This window comes from Mytilus edulis, chromosome 11 (assembly GCF_963676685.1).
Source record: "Mytilus edulis chromosome 11, xbMytEdul2.2, whole genome shotgun sequence".
NCBI lineage: Eukaryota > Metazoa > Mollusca > Bivalvia > Mytilida > Mytilidae > Mytilus > Mytilus edulis.
Window position 1 is genome coordinate 63,371,398 of NC_092354.1, and position 17,007 is coordinate 63,388,404.

At 33.3% G+C, this 17,007-nt stretch overlaps 2 protein-coding genes across 2 annotated transcripts; both read right to left on the reverse strand.

The window, feature by feature from the left end:
• Positions 1–3,560: 3,560 nt before the first annotated feature.
• On the reverse strand, positions 3,561–6,232 carry LOC139494473 (N66 matrix protein-like). The gene is made up of 3 exons (XM_071282632.1): positions 6,214–6,232; positions 3,953–4,348; positions 3,561–3,871 (listed from the first exon to the last, which is right to left on the reverse strand). The coding sequence occupies exons 1-3, from the start codon at positions 6,230–6,232 to the stop codon at positions 3,561–3,563; spliced, it is 726 nt and encodes a 241-aa protein (XP_071138733.1).
• Positions 6,233–8,732: 2,500 nt separating this feature from the next.
• Positions 8,733–10,820, reverse strand: LOC139494934 (glycine, alanine and asparagine-rich protein-like). Its single transcript, XM_071283063.1, has 2 exons — positions 10,703–10,820; positions 8,733–9,119 (listed from the first exon to the last, which is right to left on the reverse strand). Exons 1-2 carry the CDS (start codon positions 10,764–10,766, stop codon positions 8,857–8,859), a joined length of 327 nt encoding a protein of 108 aa, XP_071139164.1. The 5' UTR covers positions 10,767–10,820; the 3' UTR covers positions 8,733–8,856.
• Between the last annotated feature and the right edge of the window lie 6,187 nt (positions 10,821–17,007).

Sequence of the window (17,007 nt, forward strand, 5' to 3'; positions counted from 1 at the left end):
ATATTTAAAGACAAAACTTTTTTGAATGACATTTATATCTATATCATTAATTAAAAAAGTTGTTTACAGAGTTATAAGTCTATACTTGATATATTGCTTTGTTACATAAAGAAAACCAACTTTAGGTAGCTCTAGTTAAATTATTAACCCCTTTTCATGACCTAATCATCGTCATTGGCAAACACATAATTTATTTGAAAATGTTGTCCAGAAACAACTGGACGTACAAAGAAATATGTGCTGGTCTTTACTAAATAACAAATACCTCATCAATACATTACTAAAAAGAGTGCGGTAAATTGTATAGTTAAGTTAGTATCTCAGTTACGGTAAAATGCACTTAGAAATAAAAAAAAGTATTATTGTGCAATGAACGAATTGTTATTTTAATTCCGAATTCGTAGTTATTAAGAAGTATCTGCATGATATTATTTGTTCATTGCTGTTAGTTGTTTTGTAATTGTGCAACACGTCGACTGCCTAATAGCAAACAAGTGTGAAATTGTTGATCACTGCTTTGTCGTTTCTAAAATGACTTCATAAAGGAGCAACTATCTTAAAAAAAGGGGGGATGTTATGTTTTTTTTTCATAGTCTTTTTCGAGCGAACGCTTTCATGAGTTTTTTCAACGCTATCAATTAAATTATTTTTTCAATATTTGACACGGTAAGGTATGGGAAAACATAGTACTCAGATTTGTTTTGTGTCCTCTTCTTGACCAGAATATATCTTTTAATTTTTATCAACATGGGATCAGAATATTTTTTTAGGGAAAAAACGATACCCCCCCCCCTTTTTGAACAAGTGTGGACAAATCTGATGTACAGGTTATTAAATGTTCTTCAACTTTGTACTTGTTTGACTTTATAACTATTTTGATCTGAGCGTCACAGATGAGTCTTATGTAGACGAACGCGCGTCTTGCGTATCAAATTATAATCCTGGTACCCTTGATAACTAATATAGTCCTGTAAAATTATTAATACTGCATACATAGCAAAATGGAGCAACGAGTAGCTTTTAATTGATAACTAGTACCAATTAAAACGCATATCTTGTAATTAACGAAAAACATGTTGATAGTTAACACAAAGATTCATATAATACTATATAAATAGTATAGTATGTTGGTCCTGGTGTGAGTAGACGGTTATGTTCAAATTACTGTCTACATTAAAGTTCAATTGTGGGTCCTATTTGCAATCTGCATTAACATTCATATCAATGTCATTCAAAACCATATCTATCGATCGGAATTTAAAACAAATTCTACCTTAAAGCTAAATGTTAAATTGCAAGATACACACACTATTCGTACAGTGTAGGATAAAATAGAAGTTAATTTTCCCATTGGCTCTTTCTAGTGAGAGAGCAATATATCTTTTGTAGTCTGAGTGGAGTTGAAATTATACGGATATTGATAAAAATAATAAAATGCGTTTAAATTGGTTTGAGTATTTATCGACATTTGCAGATTTCCGATACTTGAGCGATGTTACAATGGTTGTTTGTTGTACACAATGACGGAAAGTGTAGCTGATTTGATACTAGCTTTAGTTTTCTTTTGAACAGGAAAAAAGAAAAAGTTAAATATTAATACATACAATTTTATAAAATGATGTGTCAGTCTTAAACAATGAAACAAAACCACATACCATAAACATGTAGTCGGCTGTTACAGATCTTATATCGAGCATATAAAACAAGTCAATTGAGAAAACTAACGATATATTTGTAACAAAACAATCAACAACAAAAAAGTGATATACATGAACTAACGACATCCACTGAATTACAGGCTCCTGTATTGATACTATGTTAACTTGACCATTAAATCGTCCGTTCATATATTTGACAGTATATCTATATTGGTTAACCCACAATACTGCATATTTGCAAATAAATGCAACATATTCCTTCTTATATACAAACAATATAAAAGAATTCAAATACAGCCGAATGTGGGGATGTGTGTGTAGGAACAAAACCTACAGACAAATTACATAATAACGTGAGTTCATGAAAAGCCGATTGGCATTTTACAATAAAAGCTGTGAATATGCTTGTAAAATTCTGCATGATATTATGAGTCTGTTTACATGCATAAAGGTTAAAAACCTAAGCGTCAGTAAAAAGTCGTTAATCATCGAAATGCGCATGTATTGCATTGAAATCGCCACGAATAATGTCATTGTGTACATATGCGTGATGTGGTGAGCTATTCAATCTACATTCCCAATATAATTTGCCAATATCAGGTGAAGTCACACTTTTAATATCTAAAGAAAATTGTTGCTTTTTGTCGTGCTCGAACACGTATCGTAGAATATCACGCTAAATTCATTTTGAAGACGTATGGTTAATTTCCATTTAGTTCAGGTCACACTGTAGCTAATTCACAAACGTTGCTTTATTTTCAGATGCATTACTTAAAGTTCTAATGCGATAGTTCTGTATTTTAATATCCGGTTAAGATATGTTTCGGTGTAATTTCATTTGAAGTAAAATTATGTTTTAAAAGAGAGGCGCAAGATACCAAATGGACATTCAAACTCTAAGTTTAAATTTCCGATATTGTGTCAAAACTGTCTTCAAAAGCAAAGAAGAGCGCAGAGTAACATTTGGATTGTATTGATAAGTGAAAATAGTTCAAACTCAGTTTAATGTATGTTTTTATACTCATTGGTATACAAGTTCATAAAAGAGCGTTCGAAGCACCTTTAAAGTGGCGTTCACTTTCTCTTTCAGTTTCTACTGGTAAGTTGTAAGTTGAAGGCAGATGTTTTATAGATTCTGTGAAAATTTTGGACAACTTGTTTACAATACGGGATGATTTACAGTTTGATATAATGCATATATATATATATATACATACTTAAATTGACGACATATTCTAACCATTAAGTGTCTTTTGTTTATTGGTGTTGTCAGGATACTTTCTTATTGGTATATACACTCTGATTTTCAATAAGACATTTTTAAGCATTGGCAAATCAAAAACCCAAGTAAACACATTTCAATTTTTCTTTTTTTGTGACTTAAAAAAAAAAAAAAAAAAAAGTCAATATATTTTAGCGTTCTCCACCATGTCCGTCATTTCCACCATTTCAACTTCAATTGTTTCCTCCACGACATCCATATTGACTGGTTCTTCCATTTCCACCATTCCAACGACCACCATTTCCTGCACGACCTCCGTGCTGACCCGTTCCTCTATGTCCACCATTCCAACGACCACCATTTCCTCCACGACCTCAATGCTGACCGTTTCTTCCATTTCCACCTTTCCAACAACCAGCATTTCCTCCACGACCTCCATGCTGACCGGTTTCTTCATTTCCATCATTCCAAGTATCACCATTTTCTCCACGACCTCCATGCTGACCGCTTCCTCCATTTCCGCTATTCCAACGACCACCATTTCCTCCACGACCTCAATGCTGACCGTTTCTTCCATTTCCACCTTTCCAACAACCAGCATTTCCTCCACGACCTACATGCTGACCGGTTTCTTCATTTCCATCATTCCAAGTATCACCATTTTCTCCACGACCTCCATGCTAACCGCTTCCTACATTTCCACCATTCCAACGACCACCATTTCTTTCACGACCTCCATGCTGACCGCTTCCTCCATTTCCACCATTCCAACGACCACCATTTCCTCCACGACCTCTATGCTGACCGTTTCCTCTATTTCCATCATTCCAACGACCACCATTTCCTCCACGACCTCCATGCTGACTGCTTTTTACATTTCCACCATTCCAACGACCACCATTTCCCCCACGACCTCCATGCTGACCGGTTCGTCCATTTCCACCATTCCAACGACCACCATTTCCTCCATGACCTCCATGCTGACTGGTTCCTCCATTTCCACAATTCCAATGACCAGGATTTCTTCCACGACCTCCATGCTGACCGCTTCCTCCATTTCAACCATTCTAACGACCACCATTTCCTCCACGACCTCCATGCTGACTGCTTCCTCCGTTTCCACCATGCCATGTATCACCATTCACACTATTCCGACCATTTTCTCCATTCCCACCATTCCAAGTATCACCATTCACACCATTCCGACCATTTTCTCCATTCGCACAATTTCCTGCATTCCCACCGTTTTCACCAATCGAACCATTTGCCCCATTCCCACCATTCAAAGTATCACCATTAACACCATTCAAGGTATCACCATGTCCAACATGTCGGCCATTTTCACCATTTTCACCATTTTCATTATTCGAACCGTGTCCACCATTCCAAGTACCACCGTTACCACCATTTCGACCGTTTCCTCTATTTCCTCCATACCACGTTTCAACATGTCCATCATTTCCAGTTCCTGTAATCCAAGCAGATGTAGAATAGTTTAATGAAGAAGCAGATGTATAATAATATATTATAATGACGAGTTAAAAGTAATTGACTCTTATACTATATAATTGAAATAAATATGTAGGACTCAAATCTATGGTGGGTTCCAAATCTATGGCAGATCCCTAATCTACGGTAAATGTGACGTCATGCCATCCCAAATCTATGGCAGATTATTTACTACCCTAATCTATGGCAAGTTTTGTAGTTTCCTAATCCATGGTGGATTTTTATTGTTTCCAAATCTATGGCATTTTTTTGGCAAATGGAAAACAATGCAGTACATTTTCGGCCAATGACTTGTCTTAAGAAATATGAAATATACGACAACGGGAACATGTCTATAAACATTTGTGAAATAAACATTCCATAATGGTCAACCAAAAAAAGTAATAAATTATAAATTTAAAAACCTTTATACAGACTTCAAAAATGAAATGATGTGCTCTAAAAAATAAACATTTTTTAATCTGTGGATTGTATCTGCTTGATGTGGATTTAATTCAAGTTTGTATCCGTTAATTTAATCTTTTACTTTATAAACTTTGCCAGTCGTAGACCGTAGACTACTACTAAAACTCATTTCAAAAATATGCGATACTGAAAATAGTGGTTCCCTTATTCATCGGGGGCATTGACCGGTACAGCACATTTTGTCCCTCTTCGGAATAGTAGGTCACATCTTCCTTTAAACCACCGGCATATTTTTGTCAGGAAAATAACTTCATCTTGAATGGTGTTCAAATCTATGGGTTCCGCCATCGTTAGCGGCGGCGAAGATGTGATATGGCGTTATTCAATTGTGACGTTATATGTTACTCTCTCCCCCAGATCTGCTATAGATTTGGAGTAAACAAAAATCTGCCATAGATTTGAGTTGCTTGGCGTTTGTAACGTCACATTTGCCATAGATTAGGAATCTGCCATAGATTTGGAACCCGCCATAGATTTGAGTCCTACAAATATGCTAGCGATATCGAGTATTTTATACGGACCAGCATCTTCACAAAACAGTCTTAGAGACAAATGGAGTTCTTTAATTTCATGCTCAGATATATTGTGATGTCCAACCACTGGGTTGATGCTACTTCTAGTGGAGATTTTTTTCCGCGAGGGTATCACTAGCCCACTTCTGTGTTGACCTGATGTATCAATGATATGTTCATGATAATAAATTAACTGTTAATACATTTTAAGTGTTTGAAAAACTAAGTCTTTTCTTTTAATAGATTTTCTTATCTATATTTGGCAAAACTTTTAGGAATTTTTGGTCCCCAATGCTCTTCAATTTTATACTTTATTTAGCCTTTTGAAACATTTGTTGATTCGAGCGTCACTGATGAACCTTTTGTAGACGAATTGCGCGTCTGGCGTAAATATAAAATGTTAATCGTGGTATCTATGATGGATTATCTGTCCAACAATTTCGCATATGTAAACAACTCCTTCCATCAAATATTTTCCGAGTTAACTTTATTAACCTAATTAAAGGCTTATTGAAGGACACTACTGATAATAGGCCAGTGTGTTTCATGTCTTGATAATTGAAATTAAAAGAGAACGACGACTTCCACTGAATTAAAAAAAATGTTACGAATACCTATTTCAAATTTTATCCATTATTAGTAACATATCTTGACCACAATCGCATATAATTTGTATTTGTTTAATTTGGTATTTTGCGCATGTGCATGTAACGAACTGCATGAACTATATTAACTATGGGCGGCAAAAATAAATGAAGAAATTGTGATGATCAATATTAAGCAAACAAAATGAAATAACATGTACAGCAATTCCTCGAAAACGAATTTATGCTGAGGTGTGTCTTACCATGTTTGGAAAATGTCATCGTCAAAATAGTTATAAAAAACATTGAGCTTTTATATGATTAAAAACCTATACAGAAAACAATCTGAACATATACCAGGCTTGAAATTTTAAACGTCAGGCGCGCCTTTAATTAAAATCTGGAGTTACTTTTGTTTTCCGTTTTTTTCTCACAACCATATAAGACAAGATGTCATAATAAAATAAGGCACTATCTCCAGAAAAGCGAGTGGATGTACACATTTGCGGTATTCTGAGTCATTGTATTTAAGTCAGTGCCAGAAGAAATGTTGCATGATTTAAAGGCAAGTCTTCTTTCTAAATAAATTTCCAACCAAAGGGATGTCATTGACAAGACCAATAATTTCTTGACTATAAACTTATGGCAACACCACTTGGTATACCACTCTCCATTTCTTTTCTCGGATAGTACCAAGGGGCCTCCATCTCATCGTTATAATGCCGGCTCAATGGGTATAACATTCGGCCACTTTGTCTGCTTTCTCCTGTTGTTTAGTCCTCTTGCGGAGCTGAGGAACATCAGATTCTTTATTTTCCTCTTCCACAATCTTTCTCACGGCTAATGAATGGTTATTACACTGTAACGTCTTGCCATTACATAACTACATGCTTTTTAGTGCAAGGTGGTTTTATTTCTGTCGACATGAAAGTTTCAGAAAGGTTCTTCTCTACAGTCCATTACGTTCAAATACTTAATCCCTGGAATGTGTTATTTGCGATTTTATTCTCGGCTGCATGAATTTTTTTTATTAATTGTTTTTGGCTTTTAACTAGTAACAGCGAGTACTCTGAACTCGTACTTTCAGGGTTATTTGACCTTTGTAAAGCTTTTTTTTATTATTTAATGTTTAATTATTTAATATTGTATCTTGCTGTCTATTTTTAATAAGGGGACTTGGCTTAGAGTTTATCGCCGTTAAAGGGATTTCAAATTAATTCTGGTACTAGTCTGCGGTATTCATTTTAGATCCAGATTCAATAATTTTGGGGATTCGGGTTTGGGTTTTTTTTTTCTTTTTTTTGGGGGGGGGGGAGGGGGTCTGATCCTGAAAACTCGAATATAAAGACATGAAATTACTTAGTTGCCGAAACGATTAAATGCATAGGCGGACAGGACTGTTCGCTTGCGATGCCCCAGTACTTGTCATTCTATTTATAGTTTTTTGCTTGTTCAAGAGAGGCTATTTTCAATACCCAATCTCTTAACCTCTGTTGTCATCACAAACAACACCAGTAAGATTACAAAAAAGTATTCCTTCCTCACCAGAGATCCATGATGATTACTGTTATTAGGTCAAACATGGACATATGTGTGAAAAGACTCTCAGATTGACTTAATCTGAATCTAACCGCATCATTGGTTCTTTAAACCAGATTATACATACATTACACCCCGAATGTGGCGAAAGTAGATGAGGGAATGCTTATACACATACAATTAAAATAGGTCTGATAATTGCTATGCAATAAGGGTGCATATAAACACTGATCATATACTTGAAAGGAAACCATTATCTACTTTGGTCTCATATGACTTCTGTTCATTTTCAATATTTAAAAACTACAAGAAAACATGTAAATTAGTGCTGGTCAGTGGAAGAGAGGCAAACTATACCAAAGTGACATTCAAACTCACTAGCAAAAAGCGTAAAAAGACCAATAGACGAATAACCAATACACAAAACACAACATAGAAAACTTTCCCAACGTTCAAATACGCTGTCAATCATCAAAAGAAAGCATTTTGATTGATAAGGTCAGTTTCAGAGAAATTTTTGATTGAATCATAGTAATTTTGTACAAATTAGGATTCATCCCTCTTTAAGACAAGATACTTGTATAAACGTTGAGCATCGTTTTCTTTTTTATCAAACAAAACAGAAACAGCTTTTTCAATTGATCATTTAGTTTAGAATGGGGAATACTTTTGTAAAGTGTAGTAAAAATTACATGACCTCTTCAACAGACCGTGCGATATGGAGAAATTTAATGTTTCTGTTTAATTGGCGTTCGTTCTCTCTTTTGTTGATTTAAATATTTCTTATAACTAATTATTCTGTTTTTAAAATACCAAACAGAAAATTATAAGAGACATACGACCATACATGTGTTGTCGTAAAGTTGCCGTCCCATATACCACCTCTTTTGTATATGCATCGGCAGAAAAGTCCAGTAGACAAACGCACACTGTAAGCAATGTGATTTTCGAAAAAAGTAAGCTTACCGTAGCAGTTAATATGTCATTTCTTTCAGTTTTTTTGGATCATTGTAAGATAATGGCAGATTTTGAAAAGTTTCTGTAAACTTTTTGAACGTCAACTTGTTTTAAATTCGGGATGATTTACAGTTTGGTGTAGTGTATATACATGTATATTGTTGAAGACGGTATAAAAACCTCTAAATGTTCGCTTGTCCATTTGAATTGTCAGGTACTTTCTTATTGGTATATTTACCACACTCCAATATTCAATAAATTCATGTTAGAGCATTAAACAAGATAATCACATGCGAACAAAATTTTATTGATATGTTTTTGTGACTTCAAAACAAATAAATCAGAAGAATTATTTGAATATTTTGTCACATGTTCATTTGTCATTAGTTCGAAACTCAGTCAGTTATATCTTAGCGTTTTCCACCATGTCCGCCATTTCCACCATTCCAGCGACCACCTTTTCCTCCACGACCTCCGTATCGACCGTTTCCTCCATTACCACCGTCCCAAGTACCACCATTTCCACCTCTCCCGTAATTCAAACTGTCTCCTCCATTCCCTCCGTTCCAAGTACCACCATTTCCACCAGTATGTCCGTTTCCTCCATTCCCGCCATTCCAAGTACCACCGTTTCCACCATTTCCAAATCTGGGCTTCCAAGGCTTTGGTGGTCCTTGAAAATGAAACACGTCATAATTAAAGTGTTGGGTCAAAAGTAATCACTTCTTGTGAAATCAAAATTATTAAAACCTGTTTTACGAAACCGCTTAAAAGAGAGCAAAAATGTGGTCTCTAAAGACAGGTGGACTTAAAACAGATTCAATTTATTTCAAATGTACTCAAGAGGGATCTAAAATTAATAATGTTACAACACAGGTTTTTGCTTTATACAGGTGGTCTCTCAGGCATGTTTGACTGTTATCACAATACATATGCTAACGGTATCAAGTATGTATATGAAGCAGCATTTCAACAAAACTTTCTCAAAGACGAAAGGAAATATTCAATTTTAGTTCAGATGTAGTGATCAAGTCCTAAAACAGCATTTGAAGCAGTTCTTCAATCAATTCTTTACTGACATTAAGACAAACCTGACTAATTCAGTTTAATATTTTAACTTTTCATCTTATAGTAGGAACACATCTGAGTCTCAATCGTGTGACATATTTATCAATCGGCAATCCTCAGGAGACTCCGCTACTCTCCTTCTATGAGGTTCGGAATCGGCCGAGTGGTGACGAATGACACATTTATGTCTCAATTCATTCCTCGCGAATGTCCATGTTTAACAATACAAACTATAATATTTTCATAATCGTATTGGAAAACAGTTTGCATAATTCAGAGATGTTTTGTCAACACTGATCGTTTATAGCCACAAAAAAGCTTTTTTAAATAGATAACTTGGACAGTTTTTACGTTTGGTTGTAATACGTAGTACGGTTAACCACAAGAAATACTAATTAAGCTGAAAAAGCGACATTATGACGATGTCAGCATACGCATCGTGCCGTCGTCAAGATTAAATTCAAACATTGATGTATCTTAGTAATACAAAAAAAAAAAACAAACCAAACGGCCTCTCCACCTAATTAAACTGCGTAAAAAAATCCTGTGTACATAGTTGGTTTTTAACTAAAATCATACAAGTGCACTTGGTGATTAATTATCTGTTCTTTTACATACGAATAAAAGATAAAAAAAAATAACCACAACAACAAACAATAAGACACAAAACAATATCCGATCAGAATTACAAATACAACTTCTTAACTAAATATTCGAATTCACACTTAGTAAAACAGTCATATTAAGGAATAGGTCACGTTCGGTACCTAAAAGACAGGGCGACATAAACGGTAAACCACAATCTAAGACGTCGAAAACATGTCCTTAGTAAGGACTAGCTTACACACACATATAATGTCATATTAATTACCAGTCTTTTATAAAACGTGAACTAAAACTTGTGTATGTTATACTTTATGTATTTTAAAACTTTTAATACTTCGGAATAAAAAGTACGCTTATTTAGCAACTGAATAAGAATAAAAAATAAAAAACTGCGTTTAAAATAAAACATTTGAAGAAATAAATACTGATGGCAATGTATTAATTAAATTTATTTGCCATTTACCAGATCTGTTCAAGTAATACTTTTAAATAAAAACTCCAGAGTATAATGATATAGAGAAATAAGATTTATGAAATCATGTGAAAAACATGAATGATAATTGATATACATTTATTACTTACTTCTAACCCAAGTTCCAGAAACTGCTACAACCAGACAAACGACTAAGATGATAGTAATCTTCATTTTCCTCGTAAGTTCTACTTTGTGAGAGGAGTACAGATGTTATATAGTCTTGATGAGGACATACAAACACGGATATAAGTAAGGCAACGGGATGCATATTAATTGATATGAAAAGTGTATGTCCGTCATGGGCAGATATCCGATACTTGAGCATAATGATTGTTTTGTAGGTTGTAAAATAAGACAAAATGATCGCTGAATAGGTACAACTTTCTATTATATTTTCTTACGTATAAGGAAAAAGTAAAGTAAACAGAAAGGAAATTCATATTTTCAATTGTTCAGAGTGTCTTATAGTTTTCTTATACTTGACAACATATACAGGAAACAAACTCAACATAGCTACCAGGCTTTAAATTTGAAACGTTATAATTGCCTTTTGTAATAGAAAAAAAAAACAGTCATCATCTTTTTCTCACTTTTCTCACAACCATTTCAGACAAGATGTCATCATCAAATAAGGCATTATTAAAAATGAAACAAGATATTGCCAAATAATTAATAACGTTTAGTTATTTTTGTTTATAAATGTATGTGGTTAATACGACATTGCATATTGTGTAAACGATATGTACATTTTTGTAAGCATAAAATTGAGAATGGAAATGGAGAATGTGTCAAAGAGACAACAACCCGACCATAAGGCAGACAACAGCAGAAGGTCACCAACAGGTCTTCAATGCAACGAGAAATTCTCGCACCCGGAGGCGTCCTTCAGCTGGCCCCTTAACAAATATATACTAGTTCAGTGATAATGAACACCCTATTAAACTCCAAATTGTACACAAGAAACTAAAAGTTAAAAAAAATACAAGACTAACAAAGGCCAGAGTATTTATTATGCTTAAGTAATAAAATTGTTTGTCATTTTAATAAACATTTTTAAAGGTAAGTACTTAGATGAAATTCATATGAAACTTAAATTTAGAAAAAAAAAATAGACAGACCGATAAAATGATGGACAGCTTCATTTTCCGTTAAATTTCTAAACTTTGAATCGATTTTTTGCAACTGTCCACCAAAGTTCAAATGAAGTAGATGTTTGCAATTATGAGCATCTATACGGCCTTCTACAATGAGAAACAATCAATACCTTATAGTCATAAGAAATATTAGCAAAGATGGTCTTTATAAAAATAACTATTTAACTTGAAGTACCTATATACATAATATATGTTATCTGACTTAGGCCGTGTTCACATTGACCTAAGCTCGGTATTGAGTAAGTGTAATGCACACGTTAACTTTAAACATTTATGTTTTCATCGATTAAACTCAATGTCTACATGTAGTTAAAATTATGTTTTGTCTACATGTAGTCATTAGTCTATGTAGGGCTTTTGTGGGTTAAGTGTTCACAAAATAAGGTATTTAGAACATGAATTTTATCATGTATATTTAAAGAAAAAACATTTTTGGATGACATTTATATTTATATCAATAATTCATAAAGTTGTTTACAGAGTTATTAGTCTATACTTGATATATTGCTTTGTTATATAAAGAAAACCAACTATAGGTAGCTATAGTTAAATTATTAACCCCTTTTCATGACCTAATCATCGTCATTGGCAAACACATAATTCATTTGAAAATGAAACAACTGGACGTACAAAGAAATATTTGCCACTGGTCTTTACTCAATAACAAATACCTCATAAATACATTACTAAAAAGAGTGCGGTAAATTGTTTAGTTAAATGTGTATCTCAGTGACGGTAAAATGCACTTAGAAACAAAAAAAAAGTATTATTGTGCAATGAACGAATTGTTATTTTAAATCCAAATTCGTAGTTGTCTGATAATATCTGCATGATATTATTTATTCATTGCTCTTAGTTTTTTTTTGGTAATTGTGCAACACGTCGACTGCCTAATAGCAAACATGTTTGAAATTTGTGACCACTGCTTTGTCGTTTCTCAAAATGACTCCATAAAGGAGCAACTATCTTCAAAAAAGGGGGGGATGTTTTTTCTGAGTTTTTTATGAACGCTTTTATGAGTTTTTTCAACGCTACCAATTAAATTATTTTTTCAATATTTGACATGGTAAGGTATAAGAGAACATAATCCTCAGATTTGTTTTGTGTCCTCTGCTTGACCAGAATATATTTTTTTTATCAACATGGAATCAGAATATTTTTTTTAGGGAAAAACGACCCCCCCCCCCCCCCCGCCCTTGTTTTTTAATCAAATGGTCGTTTCCTAACTTCTAGAATAGCTGTTCAAGAAATTTGAATTCGATTTTATGTAATTAAATTTAAATGACATATTGTGAACAAGTGTGAACAAATCTGATGTACAGGTTTTTAAATGTTCTTCAACTTTGTACTTGTTTGACCTGATAACTATTTTGATCTCAGCGTCACCGATGAGTCTTATGTAGACGAACGCGCGTCTTGCGTATCAAATTATAATCCTGGTACCCTTGATAACTATAATAGTCCTGTAAAACTATTAATACTCAAATTACTGTCTACATTATAGTTCAATTTGGGTCCTATTTGCAATCTGCGTTAAAATTCATGGCAATGTCATTCAAAACCATATTTATTGATCGGAATTTAAAACAAATTCTACCTTAAAGCTAAATATTAAATAGCAAGATACACACACTTTTCGTACAGTGTAGGGTAAAATAGAAGTTAATTTTCCCATTGGCTGTTACTTGTGAGAGAGCAATATATCTTTTGTAGTTTGAGTGGAGTTGAAATTATACGGATATTGATAAAAATAATGAAATGCGTTTAAATTGGTTTGAGTATTTATCGACATGTGTAGATTTCCGATACTTGAGCGATGTTACAATGGTTGTTTGGTGTACACAATGACGGAAAGTGTAGCTGATTTGATACTAGCTTTAGTTTTCTTTTGAACAGGAAAAAGGAAAAATTTGAATCTTAATACATACAATTTTATATACAGACAATATAAAAGAATTCAAATTTGGTGTTTTCAGGATACTTTCTTATTGGTATATGCATTCAAATTTTCAATAAGACATGTTGAAGCATTGACAAATTAAATTAAAACACAAGTTAACATATTTCAATTTTTTCTTTTTTGTGACTTTTAAAAAAAATAGTCAATATATTTTAGCGTTCTCCACCAATTTTATTACTTAAGCATAATAAATACTCTGGCCTTTGTTAGTCTTGTATTTTTTTAACTTTTAGTTTCTTGTGTACAATTTGGAGTTTAGTAGGGTGTTCATTATCACTGAACTAGTATATATTTGTTAAGGGGCCAGCTGAAGGACGCCTCCGGGTGCGAGAATTTCTCGTTGCATTGAAGACCTGTTGGTGACCTTCTGCTGTTGTCTGCTCTTTGGTCGGGTTATTGTCTCTTTGACACATTCCCCATATCCATTCTCAATTTTATGCTTACAAAAATGTACATATTGTTTACACAATATGCAATGTCGTATTAACCACATACATTTATAAAAAAAAAATAACATACTAAACGTTATTAATTATTTGGCAATATCTTGTTTCATTTTTAATAATGCCTTATTTGATGATGACATCTTGTCTGAAATGGTTGTGAGAAAAGTGAGAAAAAGATGATGACTGGTTTTTTTTTCTATTACAAAAGGCAATTATAACGTTTCAAATTTAAAGCCTGGTAGCTATGTTGAGTTTGTTTCCTGTATATGTTGTCAAGTATAAGAAAACTATAAGACACTCTGAACAATTGAAAATATGAATTTCCTTTCTGTTTATTTGACTTTTTCCTTATACGTAAAAAATTATAATAGAAGGTTGTACCTATTTAGCGATCATTTTGTCTTATTGTACAACCTACAAAATAATCATTGTGCTCAAGTATCGGATATCTGCCCATGACGGACATACACGTTTCATATTAATTAAGATGCATCCCGTTGCCTTACTTATATCCGTGTTTGTATGTCCTCATCAAGACTATATAACATCTGTACTCCTCTCACAAAGTAGAACTTACGAGGAAAATGAAGCTCACTATCATCTTAGTCGTTTGTCTGGTTCTCGCAGTTTCTGGAACTTGGGTTAGGAGTAAGTAAATGTATATCACTTATGGTTCACATAATTTCAAAAATCTTATTTCTTTACATCATTATACTGTGAATTTTTTTTTAAAGTATTATTTGAACAGATCTGGTAAATGGTAAATAAATCTAATTAATACATTTCCATCAGTATTTATTTCTTCAAATGTTTTATTTTAAACGCAGTTTTTCTTATTTTCTATTCTTATTCAGTTGCTAAATAAGCGTACTTTTTTTTCCGATGTATTAAAAGTTTTAAAATACAAAAAGTATAACATACACAAGTTTTAGTTCACGTTTTATAAAAGACTGGTAATCAATATGACAATATATGTGTGTGTAAGCTAGTCCTAACTAAGGACATGTATTCCACGTCTAAGATTGTGGTTTATCGTTTACTTGTCCTGTCTTTTAGGTACCGAACGTGACCTATTCCTTAATATGACTGTTTTACTAAGTGTGAATTCGAATATTTAGTTAAGAAGTTGTATTTGTTATTGTGATCGGATATTGTGTTGTGTCTTATTGTTTTTGGTTTTTGGTTTTTTATCTTTTATTCGTATGTAAAAGAAGAGATAGTTAGTCACCCAGTGCACTCGTATGATTTTAGTTTAAACCAACTATGCGCACAGGATTTTTTTTTACACAGTTTGATTAGGTAGAAAGGCCTACATAGTTAGTTGAACAATTACTATAACAATTATATATTAATATTCTTGTAATTGTTGTAAATTACATTAAATACCACAATTGAAACCTTATATGATTTTTTTTTAATTTTTTTCTGTGACGTTACTTTTTGTTGTGTTATTACATTCGTGTGACAAACACACAGTTCGTCATTCTATAAAGCTGTTTTTTGTACTGTCCTTAATCAATTTTAATTTTTCGTTATTACTCTGTGATTGACATGTCGTAATGTACTATTATATTATCTATTTAAATATTTCTCTGTCATATTGTTTTCCCGTCATGTACATTTACTTTTGTCATTTTAGCGTTATATTTAAGAGTACCCTAAATAGCCAGATTCAAACCAGGTGCAGCCCATCTTCTTTTCTTAAAATCTCCTGTGACAAGTCATGAATAATAACTTATAATTTGTGTCTATGTATGTTGCATTGTCGTTTGTTGATTTCCTCTTATAATTGATGTGTTTTGGTTTTCTTTTTTTGTATTACTAAGATACATCAATATTTGAATTCAACTTTGACAACGGCACGATGCTTATGCTGACATTGTCATAATGTAGCTTTTTCAGCTTAATTGGTTTTTCTTGTGATTAACCGTACTACGTATTACAACCAAACGTAAAAATGTCCAAATTATCTATATATAAAAGCTTTTTTGTGGCTATAAACGATCAGTGTTGACAAAACATCTCTGAATCATACAAACTGTTTTCCAACACGATTATGAAAATAATATACTTTGTATTGTTAAACATGGACATGCGCGAGGCATGAATTGAGACATAAATGTGTCATTCGTCACCACTCGGCCGATTCCGAACCTCATAGAAGGAGAGTAGCGGAGTCTCCCGAGGATTGCCGAATAATAAATGTGTCACACGATTGAGACTAAGAGGTGTTCCTACAATGAAAAGTTAGAATATTAAAATGAATTCGTCAGGTTTGTCATAGATACAATTTGAAGTCGTTTTCCTGTGGTGATTTAAAAAAAAGATTTAAACCTATTAACATTAGCATCCTTAATGTCAGTAAAGATTTGATAGAAGAACTCCTTGAAATGCTGTTTTTAGGACTTCACCACTATAACTGAACGTAAATCAAATAATCTCTTTTGTCTTTGAGAAGGTTATGTAGGATTGCTGCTTCATTTGAATACTCAATACTGTTAGCATATTTATTGTAATAACAGTCAAACATGCTTAAGAGATCACCTGTATAAAGCAAAAACCTGTGTTGTAAGACCATTAATTTTAGATCCCTCTTGAGTACATTTCAAATAAATTGACTCTGTTTTTAAAGTCCACCTGTCTTAAGACACCACTTTTTTGCTCTCTCTGTAGTGGTTTCTTAAAACAGGTTTTTTTATTTTGATATCTCCAGAAGTGATTTCTTTTGACCCAACACTTTAATATTGACGTGTTTCATTTTCAAGGACCAAAGCCTAGATTCGGAAATGGCGGAAACGGTGGTACTTGGAATGGAGGCAATGGAGGAGACAGTTTGTATAATGGGAGAGGAG